General features: G+C 44.0%; 1 protein-coding gene across 1 annotated transcript in view; it reads right to left on the bottom strand.

Annotated features, from left to right (window-relative positions):
- Positions 1–557: 557 nt before the first annotated feature.
- Positions 558–13020, bottom strand: part of kdm5ba (lysine demethylase 5Ba) — a 19129-nt gene continuing 6666 nt past the window's right edge. Inside the window, exons 6-27 of the mRNA XM_080494805.1 lie at positions 12425–12523; positions 12231–12334; positions 11971–12129; positions 11692–11811; positions 9438–9596; positions 8815–8996; positions 8510–8672; positions 8130–8249; positions 7194–7388; positions 6738–6919; positions 6347–6471; positions 6077–6227; positions 5739–5859; positions 5126–5481; positions 4294–4432; positions 4016–4195; positions 3760–3918; positions 3114–3533; positions 2901–2991; positions 2595–2803; positions 1819–2082; positions 558–1694 (exon numbers count right to left, since the gene is read on the bottom strand). Of these exons, the coding sequence (XP_080350931.1) occupies positions 1557–1694; positions 1819–2082; positions 2595–2803; positions 2901–2991; positions 3114–3533; positions 3760–3918; positions 4016–4195; positions 4294–4432; positions 5126–5481; positions 5739–5859; positions 6077–6227; positions 6347–6471; positions 6738–6919; positions 7194–7388; positions 8130–8249; positions 8510–8672; positions 8815–8996; positions 9438–9596; positions 11692–11811; positions 11971–12129; positions 12231–12334; positions 12425–12523 (3836 nt within the window). The 3' untranslated portion in view covers positions 558–1556. The remainder of the gene's footprint in view (positions 1695–1818; positions 2083–2594; positions 2804–2900; positions 2992–3113; positions 3534–3759; positions 3919–4015; positions 4196–4293; positions 4433–5125; positions 5482–5738; positions 5860–6076; positions 6228–6346; positions 6472–6737; positions 6920–7193; positions 7389–8129; positions 8250–8509; positions 8673–8814; positions 8997–9437; positions 9597–11691; positions 11812–11970; positions 12130–12230; positions 12335–12424; positions 12524–13020) is intronic.

Genomic DNA, 13020 nt, shown 5'->3' with positions numbered 1-13020 from the left:
GCGACTATATTGAAACACATTCAGGTGTAAAATGTTGCATGTTCAAACGTATTGGCAGCTTTTTGTCATTGAGATTTGCAATAAACTCTTCAAATGACTGGTCTGCATGGTAGTCGATCTAATTTCAAGAAGATTGATTACCTCTTCTATACATTAAAAAAAAAAAAAGATTAAAACCTCTGAAATGCATGTATTTATGACTGCTTTTAAGGATGCCGGTTGGGATTAGTAGTTAGGATGAGTCAGTGTTATAATGGATGTGGCTTGAGGAGTGGGTATAATGGAAACATCATTTACACCCAGGAATCACAGAAAAGACAGAACTTGGATGAGAATCACAGATGATTGAAAGCATGTATTTTTCTTCCGGTATATTTTATAGCTGTTAACATGACTAGTAGTAGTATGGGATAATTAAAAGATCCTTTCATTTATGTTCAGACGCAGGATTAAACTTGACTGAAACTGTATGTAAAGAAACAAAATGAAAAACAATAGCAGATCTATGATAATCAGTGCTGTAAGGATTGACCAGTCTCAATGAGTCAGAACAAACATTTTATTTTATAACGCAAACTGCAACATTATGAATTATATTATTTAACCAAAGGAGCAGGAAAAAAGGTCATATACCCGTGGCAAATAAATCACACTGCGTTGATTTTCAGTCAACACAATATTTTCATCCTCAACCGTAAAGGGGAAAATCCAACCCTAAAAGAAAATGTACATTCCTTCGATGTCGGACAGTTCATTCTTACTCGTTGAAAAGAATCAAAAAGGGACCCACTGCCGAAACACAAGGGATCCAGGACTCTCCGTTCCCACCGTAGACCAAGAAATCAACTTGGCATCAAAGTCAGTGACTTTTTCGAGGATATGGGTAAATCATCAGATGCCAGTTTTGCACATTTTGGATCAATGACCCACTTCTCTTTCAATGTGGACACAAATTCATACTTAAGAGTGTATGTCGACAGTAAAAGTAAATAAATCTGGGTTTTTGCTTTAAGAAGGCAAGTTATCAAAGGGTTTCTACACACAAATATAGTTTAGGTCAACTGAACCTAAATTAATCTGTTCAGCTATTGCTTAGATAAATAATATTTACTTACAAGAGAAAGTTAAAGTTCACATTGTTCAGATGCATGTAAAAGAAAAAAAAAAAGTTCTCAAAATGTCAAACTGACATTTTTTTGGTTGAAAAATCCCTGCGCTGTTGGTTCATGTTAACACATCTGCATCAACTCTTGGAAAGTTTTCCGAAAGAATTAGTTGATTGGCTGAAAAGTCCAGCCATGTGACAAAAACAGTGACAGAAGTTTATTAATTTCAGGAGGGGGGTGGGGGGTGGGGGACTAAAAGGATAGCACCGTGTTCACTGAGGGTGAAGCCAGAAGGTGAAAAGGAGAAGCCACAGGGCCACACAGAGTTCCGGTGTGCACTTTAAGTGCTGTGGCTTGCAGAGGAGAGAGAGGAGAGAGGAGAAAGAGAGAAAGAAAGAAAAAAAAAGAAAAAAAACTAACAGCTGATCCTTCAATGTAACTTTTTGGTCTTCATTCTCCTCTGTCGTAGTCGGGCTGTGTGCAGCTTATGCAAATATAGTCCTCGATCTCTGCTCGCTCAGCCGACAGTCCAACGCAGACCTGGTGGAACCACTGATTGCAGCTGCCGTCACATTGGACCCAGTTTACCTGAAATGAGCGAGAAAGATATGTTGTTAAAACAACAACAACAATAAGAAAAAAATATTTTTATGCATATCCACTTGCAACATATAATTTAAGGTTGATTCGTAAACAAAGTGATGAAACGGACCTCGTCGCCCTCCGGCTCTCGGCACCACGGAGCGGCGCACAGTGAAAAGTCCTCTTCTGAATCGGAGGCAGCAGGGTCCGACACCGTGGGTGTGGGAGAACAAGTCCTCTTAGAGTCTTCGCCCCTCTCTCTGCTTTTCTTGGACTTCTTCTTGTGGCTCTTCTTCGCCTTCTTGCTGTGCTCGGAGTCGGAACTTTCCTTGCGTCGCTTGTTCTTCTTGCTCTGGCCATTCACTCCCTCCTTTTTCAGACTGGACGCTCCGTTCTACAGACAAAGAGAATGAAGACAAAGAGCAAAAAAGCAAGGATGACATACTGGGGTGTACAGAGTGAAACGTGTCAATGATTCACTACAGTTGTTTCACAGTTTGTCGTGTGTGTGTGTGTGTGTGTGTGTGTGTGTGGGGGGTCCTCCTCCATTACATCGATGAATCGCTCAGGTGTTCCTCTTCTCATCCTGCTTGGAAACTCCATCTAAAAAACCCTTGTCCGATACATCCAAACCATTTTTAAAGTGTCAATTCTTTGCTTCACCTGGTTTGTGCACCGTCCATTACTATAGAGGGTTGACCCTTGGTCCACACCTGATCCACATCCTGTTTGACCTCTGGGCCAACAGGAAAGGGCTCAGAGACGTTTACTCTGACATTCGTTACTCTGACAACATATTTCAACACTGCCATCATTCGTCCTCCTGCATGTCCTGCACCACTCTGGCTGGCACATTAGTGTGTGTGTGCTCCTGCTCTACAAGACTTAACCTCAGTAAGTAAGTACCTTGCGGTGGTGGTGGTGGTGGTGGTGATGGTGGTGTGAGCCCTTCTTCTGTTGGTCCTGCTCCGTGCTGGTCTCACAGGAAGTGCTGTGTGTGGGCGGTGGAGGGGCCAGCTTGTACAGCAGGTATCTGTACAGCTGCTCGGTTTCCGGCAGAGTGACCTGCAGCAGGAACCCCTCTACCATCAGTTCTTCCACCTCAGGACAGAGTCCTGTGTTAAAAAAAAAAAAATAGAGCAAATGGGTTCAGAGAGAAACAGAAAGGGGGAAAAAAACTGATTGCTTGAGACAATTTTTTTAGAAATTGACCTTGGAGTGGAACGGACTGGCGCTCTAGATGAGAAGATGAACCATGTTTTTCCTGAGTCAGATACGATGACGGCCTCTGTCCAACCCTCACCTAAAACAGCGCGACGGTTAAGACGACGTCCACAAACGACCAAACGATGGATTTATGATCAATGATTTTAAAACTGGGTCCCGAGATGGCAAATTCAGGACACAAAACTCCACGGCGTTTACCTTGTCTGTAACTTTCTCCAGCACGCCCTCCGTGCAGGCCTGCTGAACTCTGTGTTGCCACTCCACCGTCCGCTCGATGAGGAAGCGCAGGGCATCCCCCTCTGGCAGGCGAACGCGAATCCTCTGCAGCGAGGCGAGCAGAGGCAGCACCTTGTCCAGGGGGGGCTTCTTCGACCGCTGGCAGAGTGGGCAGAGCCAGGCTTGGCCGGGCTCCAGGTGCGCGGCCGTGGCGACGCAGCCGCTGTGGAAAACGTCTCGGCAGAGCTCACACTGCGCCATGGCACCCGAAGGGGCCTTCTGGCATACGCAGACAGCGAGTGCGCCGCAGCCTTCGGCAGGAAGGAGCTTGGACTCGTTTGAAGCCCTCAGAGCCAATAATGTCTCCATCTCCCTCTGTCGCACCTCGGCGAGGGCGGTCAGCTGTGAGCGGAGAAACATTAGTCAACATTTGAAAAGCGAACCTCACACTTCAACTAATTCAAGCATTCAATCATCTGAATATATGCAAGCGCTCTTTTGTCAGAAACGGGTTTTTTTTTTTTTTTTTTAGATTAAAGTTGGGAAACAATTGGTAATTTGCAGTCCTTATATATAATTAATGTAGCTATGAGGGGGGGGGGGGGGGGGAGAAAACAGTTGTACGTACAGCTGAGGCAGAATCCTTGCTCTCAGAGAGAGCTCTCTCCACATCGCACACAGAGTCCAGTTTTGTCGAGCTCTTTTTGCTCATTTGTGCAGATTCTTTCACTTTTTTAGATCTTGCCTTCTGATGTCCAGACCCGACGTCGCATCGTGGGCAGAGGACCTGAAAAACACCGCAACTTGTTGACCTCTTTGATCGTTGGGGATCTTTGATCCAGAAAAAAATCTGGAAGCGTGGAAAAACGACAACGTCGGTTTACCTCCAAGAGTGAGAAGGGGGAGTTTTTCAGTAGGAATGTTTTTGCCGCACTCTCCTTCCAGCTCTGAACGTCGGCGACGAGGGCCTCCAGCCGACTCAGCGGCTCGAGTCTCACGGGGAGACCCTCGGCTCTGAGGACGTGCTCGGACAGGCAGTCCAGCACAGGGATACGTCCCCCGAGCTGCAAACCACGCGAACAAAATTAGAAATGGGAATTCGACAAGCTCCTACACCTGTGCTGAAAACACTGATGATGTGTCACGATGGAATCTATCACACCTGCAGTGTTTCAGCCTCGTGTAGCCATTTCTTGGCCTTGGTGACCACATCCTTTAGCTGCAGACAGTTGGGCAGATAAGCGGGGATGTTTTCGACTTCCTGCAGCGCAGTGTCAAGCGTTTCCATGCTGTGATAAGGCCTGTGAAGAAATTATGAAATGTAATTCATCAAACCGTACAGAAAAGGGAGCATTTGAAGAGACCCCCTGAGAAAGAAATAGACATGAAAGTGAGCGTAGTATACAACTTCTGACGAGCCATTGGTGGGTTAAATACTGTCACAACACCATGATCCTCTTTATCCGAACACAATCCTGCTCTGCAGACTTGGCACATTTCACTCTGAGCCGTCTGAAGTTTAAGCTGATTTCACATTTTCACTGAACAAAAAAATTGTCCTTGTGATCAGTTACATGTACTTTAAACCGGCACATTTGTTTCCGAAGAAGAACATGTTGATTTAGAAAAGACAATATATTTGCAATTTTTACAGCCTGGTGTACAGACTTGGGTATGGTTGGCCTGGCTAATGTGTTTTGTGTCAATATTGACCTATCCTTACAAGCTTTAGTCATTTAATTTGGGAACTTTCCATGAGAATATAAAGATCTTAAAACAATTAAAACTGCTGTTGCCGACTGCGGAGCCTGGCCAATAGAATAAAACATTACTTAACACTTTCAATCTTTACCTCTGAACAAACCATTCAAAGGATTAACACAAAGGATTTGTGAGGTATACCAATAGCTTTTGCAATGATTCGCACTCGCGTGATGACTGTGATGATATGCAGAGTGTGCAGTGTCCAGCGAGTCTTGTCGTCCCCCACCCACCTCGCCTCTATGAGGGTGAGCGCCCGCTCCTCCCACTGCTCCGACACCGTCAGCAGTTCCTGCAGACGGGCCATGGCCCTCTCCACGGAGCTGTGAGGGGCCAGGCCTACGCCCTGGTCGATCAGCCTCCTCATGGTGTCCAGGCACAGGGTCTCGGGCCGGCTGCTGGCCTGCTGCACGGCCTCGAGCCAGCGAGCCTGCTCCAGCCGCTCCCTGAGCAGCGGCAGCTGCGGCAGCTCCACGTCCAGGCCCAGGCTCACGTCCAGCAGGTCCTGCAGCTCCGGCGGGCTGGGAGACTCGTCGGAGAGGAGACGCTCGCTGTGCTGCTGGAAGTCGTCCACCCGGTTCAACAGGTCCTGCAGAAGATCCCATTGATAGTTTGATAATGCAAGTGTATTGTTGAAAGTAGTTCTCTAGTTCTTAACGCTACGTTAAAAATCACTCTCAACATTAGTTTTACACGTTTCTTAATATTGTTATTTTCCCCAAACAATTGTTTCTGGACTCCTCCCGAAAAATTGTCAGAGGGGCCAAAACTGCTCACATTCTTTACTTAAGAAAAGTCCTTCAAAAGTGGGGATTTGGAAGATTCAATGAAATTAATCTGACAAACCTTCAGTAGCGGAGCCTGTCGGATGTTACACGGCAGCTTGTCTAACTGCTGAACAAAAGATCTCAGCTCCTCCACAGTCAGTTCGTTCTGACTCTGAGACTTTCCTCCTCCAGATCGATACCTGAAACACACACCAGGCTACAGGATCAACGTCGTCCTTCAAAGTGGAAGTAGACGGTCCTTTAAAACCAAGGTTACAATTCAGTGGGAGTATTTTCTATGTCTGAATTTGGCATTGTGTTAACCGTGTCGATTAGTCGAATGACCCCCCCCCCCATTAACTCCATCGACGTCAAGATGAAGTCGAAAGCAACACGAAAGAAAACCTTTTGCCGTACCTCGTCTGCCTCTTCCCGTTCAGAAGCTGCTGTGCCATCACTGCGACCTTGTCGGCCTCGGAGGCAATTTTGCGCAGCTGATCGAGGAGGCCGGTCTGAGGAAACGCCTTCGTTTCTGCTTGTTCAACCAGGCCGTGGAGCTCTTCCAATCCTGTTCAAAAGGAGCAGAGCAGTTCGTCAAACTGAAAAGTCAGATTCAAATCTGTGGACGTGTCGTCCGCCATTGAATCGGTAAAGTGAAGGTTTACACTCAGTGAGCATGAGTCGCACCTCTTTTCTTGTTTCCTTTGTTCTCCACAATGTCCTCAACATTACAGAGCCAGTTCTTATACGATTCTGCGCGCAGAATCACTGCTGCCATCATAGGGTACAGCTCATCCAGTGTAAACTTGTAACTGCAGGAAAACAAGGCAAGTGTGTTTGTCAACACTGACTTTATCTACCAAACTTATTATTGCAGATTCATATAATTCAAAGAGCCAAACAAAAGAAAGAAGTTATAACTTGAATTAAAACAATAGCGGGCATGTAACGGATGACTAATGAACCAAAAAAACAAACACACAAATACTGAAATATTCCTTTGATGCATATCCCTTCTGGGAGAGCCAAATGAATCCGAGTTCAATTCTGGAGTGCGTTGAGGTGATGGCGGACTCACTGGAGTGTGAGGTTGCTATGAGGACAGGAGCAGAGGGCCTGGGGGTGGTGCAGGCAGACCATCTTGCCAGGACTGCAGACGCAGGTGATGCCAGACAGGTAACAGGTGGTCCGACACTTGCTGCACTGCCGCTCCTCGTCTGGGAGCACCTCGTAATCAACTTGTCGAGACTGCATCACACCCTGGGGGACAGAGACTCGCTCATTAGAGGGGGTCTGGGGGGGGGGCAGAGGTGCAAGATGTGGCATCCGTGGAGAAAAAAAAGCCTCCCAGATCACCCATTTTATTATTGTGATAAACATCTTCGAAAAACAAAAGGAATCAAACGGTGCTCAAATTTCACTTTCATGCATGATGTCTATGACATACATTGAAAAGCAATAGGTTTTGGTCATTTAATTAATCCTGCATATTCTAATCAATCTCTATGACGACTCCGGACACAGAGACACTCACCAGTCTGTTAATCTTGTCTCGTAGTTTCTTTTCTCCTGAGACCATGATGGTCATTTCTTTCTGCACTGCAGACGCCAGGTTGACGTCCATCAGCTCGGCTTTTAACGCCATGTTACAAACCATCTCGTCATGGGAGAAGACGCAGTATCTGCTTAGGTCACGGTAATGATCCACGCAGCTTCGACCAATGGGCATCTGCCAAGAGAGAGGAAGATGAGTAATTAACAACAACCGATAACAAGTTTGTCTGACTTTTCTACATTATAATTTCCTTTTGAGAAGGTGTTTCCTCTCAGAACCCATTTTCTTATGATTTGTCATGAACGTTCTTTATTTAGTTGGGTTTTTATGGTTAACGAGTTGTAATAGACGTAACTTACATACACATTTTATATGCTCCATGTTCGTGATATATTTGGATCAAAACATCTTTGAGACAAATTATCTAAACATATAGTAACACTGGACGGTATTTACTTTGTCCTCCAGTGCCACTGTGAGGAAGTGTGATTACTTTGAAGTAAACAAGTCTGCAAGACTGCTTCCTTTCACCCATAACGTCTCTAAAATCAAAAGCTCTGAGCTGCTGGCCCCCCATCAAGTCTGCAGCGGGAGAATTTGCTCTCTGTCTGAACTTGTTTATTCTCCGTTTTTGTGCGATCGTTTTCTCTCTCTACCCTCCAACTCCATCAGAAAGTCGCCACCTAGCATTCTGGTCCTGCAGGTTTCTTCCCATGAACAGTGAAGTCCCCTCCCCCCCATTTTCCATCATTCACTATGCTTGCTCATGTGGAATAGTTCAATACTTGGCTTTTCTCTGTAAAAGTGCCATGAAATGGCTATGTTCCCATTTGTGCCATACAAATAATATTTAAATTACAATAAAGAACTACAGTGTTAAAGGAGCCGAAAGGTGAAAATGTGGTATTTTCTTACCCAGTCCATGGTGCAGAAGTTGACCGCTTCAGCAAAGTTGAAACCCTGGTTGAATCCGCTGTGGTAAGCTCTGGGGAAAGTAATGACAAACTCGCCAGCACACTGGTTGGTGCGAAAGATCTGCAAGTTTTAGAAAGAAAGAGATAAAAGTTACAGGGGTTTTGCGTGCAGGAGTATCCCCTGTTTTCAGAAATTCCTCTTCAGAAAAAAAAAAAAAACAACCCCTAATTAACTACTGCCTAATAAAAATAAATTACATTTGTATGCATTGAACACAAAAAGGACCTTTCCCACTATATCGTCACTGCGACATTAATGTGAAGCTGTCAATGTGTCGCTACGCTTCTGAATTAAAGAAGTGTCGTCAGTGAGCAGGGTACCGGGATGCCGTTGTTCATCAGCGTGTTGGGATTCATGATGGTGACCAGCTGGTGCAGGAGGTCCGGCTGTGACTCGAATAGCTCGGGTGCCAATTTCTTCATGACCGACTCGAGGTGCTCTGCAGCATAACCGGGAGCCCCGTACCAAGTCTTTGGCTCCCCCCTGCAGGCGGTCAAATATCCGTTATCTTATATCACCTATTAGGTTGATTTTTTGTAAATCAGAATCAGGGATGGAGAAACATCAGCAAAACTGAAATGCTTGAACTGAAAAGATCTTGAATTCCATATATAGTTGATCCTACCAGTGGAGATAGTTGATGGAGTAGCTCCAGTGGTCCTCGATATGCCAGCAGAAGGAGGAGAAGCACATGCCGACGTAGAGCCAGGGTAACTTCATGCCACAGATGTCAGCTGTAATATGAGTGAGCACCGAGTCATCGAGCACCGGCATGTTGTTCAGGTTCCAGCCACTGCTCAGGTAATGCTGCGGGTCGGAGAGAGGTCACAGTACGCCACTTAACCACTCACTCATCAGCAAAGCACTTGAAATAAACCTCAACTGAACAGAATCTTCTCTATGGATTCCTGCTTTCTTCATCGTTTTTTTGCCCAGCAAAAGTTGTCAAACCATTTTAGTCATAATAAAACATGTCGGGGAACCTCTCAGTTATAGAGAGATATTATGTTGGTATATTCATACATTCACAGAGGAGATACACTTTGAATACATTAACATCTTAAGGTATATTTGACTAAACTTTGAATATGGACTCAAGTTTATCAATGCTGGGCCTCGTGTCTTCTTCAGTTGGCCATCCAAACACGCGTCTTGATCACGTCATGGATTCCAGCAGACTCTTTGATATTATGAGGTCGTATCGCACCTAAAGGATATAGTCAAATGCATTTGTTAGTGAAACTTTACCTCGTCTTCTGGGGTAATTTCAAAATGGCCGTTTTTCACAGGGAAACCACTCCCAAACTCCTTGGAGGCAATGTCCGCTCCGTACTCCACAGTGACGTCCTCTTCGATTGTGCTGACAAGACGCCAGAACTCCTTCTCCACCAGCTCAGTAGGAACCATCTGCAACACAAAGAACACAGAATATAACAAGACTGAAGCAAAAAATGTAATTCAAATTTGACATCCCAGTGGTTTATATCTATCGGGAGACATTTTTGACAAAGGGAGTGTCGGGATTCAAAATAAAAGCACACCCATATAAAGTAGGGGAATACAATGATTCCCAAAGTCCATAGTTTAGTTTAAAAAACCAAAGCAATAGTGACAAAAAGAAATGTAGACACGTTCTGCCTGTGGATTTGCCAATGATAAAACCAGAATTGAACCGAAATACGACTTGGTGTGAGGCTCGTTTCTCTATTTCAGCCAGAATGATGGTGAAGTAGTTTTTAACTGTTAAAACAGTAAATAATTAAGCAGTATGGGGGATACAGGCTACTGATTACTAACCTTTCTTTGCCTTTCTTTCCATGCGTTAAGGAAACCTCACAGGGCATACCAATGCGTAGTTGTGTGAACCATCGAGCCGTAACAAAAACCATAGTTTTTTTTTACTTTACACATGATAAGTTAGCTTAATATTGCTGTAGCGAGTGAGATTTTACTTGTTATTTCACGGCTCTCTCTCAAAAGTTGGCACTGCAGAGGACTTGAAATCAAAATAAGATAAAATACAATACAGGACTCATTTGTAGACTCAGCCAGCGCCGTGAGGATGGGCCTACTGCGGCACTCTGACCCCACTGCAAGCTAATCATTATCCAAAACCATCCGCTATGCTTTCCACGGGTGATCGACGGTGACCTGTCGTTCTAACTTTGAATTTTAAACCGAGCAGCCAGGCGAATAAAGACACAACAGTGCAGCCAGTGTAAAAGGAGCTGGTGACTCTTGCTAGATGTGCGTTATCAAAGCTTTCCTTTGTTCCAGAGCAAAGTCATAAAACTGAGGAGGAGAGAGAGCAGGACTGTTTTTCCCTAAAGGACCTGCAAACCTGCCCGTGACGAGAATTGAGAAAAAAACTTTGCCGAAGCATTTTGTGCTCACTGCTATTGGTTAGGTACAGAGTGTGAAATAAGTATAATTGATCTTAGCAACAGTGTATTTAAAAGGCAAACCAATTAGGAGGCAATGCAACTGCATGAATGTAGTGACAGTTTTATTCCAAGTCGACTTCGTTTTATGTGTCTTGCTTATTGTTTGATGATCACCATAATGGCAAAACTGTCACATTGGAACGTGTATCAATCGTTTTGCTCCTTTACCATTTTTACTTATACTTTATTCAATTTATGGAATTGTATACTTTACAGTTTTCATGTGATCTTGTTACCATTCAATACACTTTCAGTTTCATTGCCAGCAATTGTTATAACCAGTAGTTCTTTATAACATGTTTTATTCTAAGGTTGCAGTACTGAACTGGACTGCATAAATCTGAGCATTACGATCTTTGTGACGAAAGGATTCCAAGCAGACGTGTTGTATTCCATTACCTGGATGCATACATGATCAAATTACTAGCAAATGCACCCCACCTATAGACACTTTTTTTCTGTACCAGTGTAAAGCAAAATATACGGGGACATTATTGTAGCAAAACTATTTGTGGACGTGTATAGAGTTGTCCGTCTGTATTTCAATCCGTCTGCCCAAATTGCCTGTGAGCCTGAGCACAGGGCAGTAAAACCCAGTCTTTACAACTTGGAATATTTCAGATGGCAGAAGTGCCGCAAAAGTCGCATGTTAAAAAAAACAAAAAACGGCCAATTGTGAAACTGCTCGACTTGTAACTGGTGAGTGGTCTGTATTTTCAGGATTTGAAGTTGAAAACAGACTTTTCAATTACAAATATCTTTGCACACATTGACAACTCTTTGAACGCGTTGACAAATCTTATTACATGTTCAAATTCTAATACAGATGACAAGATTTTTTACACATTGAAATACCTAATTAGAGACAGACGAATTACAAGATGACTTTTGCAGATTCACATCGATAACTCTGACTTTGGACAGACGGACTGAAATATAGACAACTCTCTATATGCATTGACAAATAGTGTTGCTACAATAATGCCCCCATAAAAACAGAGCAAAAAAACCCCCACTTTGTTTAATAAAACAAAAGCAACCTCATCATGCAAACTCACATGAACAGGCATGTTGAAATAATCAGATTTAAAGGAGTCGGCCATGTCTCCAAAGGCTTGCAGAGTGTAGCTCCTGCCGGCTTGCTCAAAACCAAACGCAACAGGGGGCTTGCCACATTCCTGGAAGAATCAAAACATTAAACATAAAAGTTAAAAAAACCCCAAAAACAACCACTTCAGTTTATGTCAAGACTGAATTTATCAGAAGACTAAACTCTTATTTCTAATTGTGAGCCGACTCCAGCTCCCTTGAGAGCAGAGGGTTGCGGAGCAGCGGACCTGAGCCAGACATCTGGGGCAGCGCCAGTCGCCTTTGGGGACTTCGTGGAGGGGCGGGATCAGACAGAAGATGTGGTAGCTGTCGTCACAGCCGTCGCACAACAGCAGGCGGTCCTCTGCAGTTCCATTGCCACATACCAGGCACATATAGTGGTCCACCTGAATGGATGGAGGAGTTGGCAAATATAAAAATTCACATAGCATGTACTACTTAAAAAAATACTTTTTGAGGATCACAAAAATGATTCGTAATTCTTTACTTTAGCAGATGGAGGTTTGATCTCGTTCAATACAGTTTCTTCATAAACTGCCGGATCCTTGTACTCAATAGGCTCCTTCTTCACCTCTGTGACGGCCATTCTCACTGGAAGACGAGGACAGGAAGTTACTGGTGGCTTGAACAACAGCTTGTAGAAATATTGTTAATCCTAATTTTTCTTTTTTTCCCTCTTACTTGGATGACGTTTGGCACCATATGTTCCCATTCTCCTTCTCAGATTGGGACGATTTTCACAATCGTCTTCTCCAGGCTCAACTTTAAAACAACCTCTCTGGAGTCAGAAGGAACAACATAAAGACGGTCAACTGTAGTTTCAAGACGGGCATGAAACTAGAAGAGACGATGTAGTGGGGCATCGATGGATGCAAGGTTGAGAAACTGAACAAAAATGAGCTTGAACTTACAGTTTGCAAAATGTAAGAGCGAAATCAGTTATGTGCATTTGCTTTTTGTGTGGCCTTGCTTTTCTCAAGTTCTCCTTGTCCAGTAATCATTATTTGACTTCTATTTCATACAGTGGAAACGGGTAGTGCTTTATCTTCCATTGACCCTCCTTTGCTTTGAAGAGTCCAACCAACTTCAAATCAGATCCTCCATTACTTGGTAAAGAAGGATGTAGAACAAAGTCTAAATTTAATGAAACTCGGTTGTTAAAATTCTGAGATGAGGTGACCAATGGGGAGCAAGTAGATGCTCACGTTTCACTTCCATCCTCGTCGTAAAGAATTAATGAAATCTTCTATAAGTGGTAAAGACTACAGACTGACCTC

Source organism: Blennius ocellaris, assembly GCF_963422515.1.
Source record: "Blennius ocellaris genome assembly, chromosome: 4".
Classification (NCBI taxonomy): domain Eukaryota; kingdom Metazoa; phylum Chordata; class Actinopteri; order Blenniiformes; family Blenniidae; genus Blennius; species Blennius ocellaris.
This window is presented reverse-complemented; position numbering and strand designations above follow the sequence as displayed.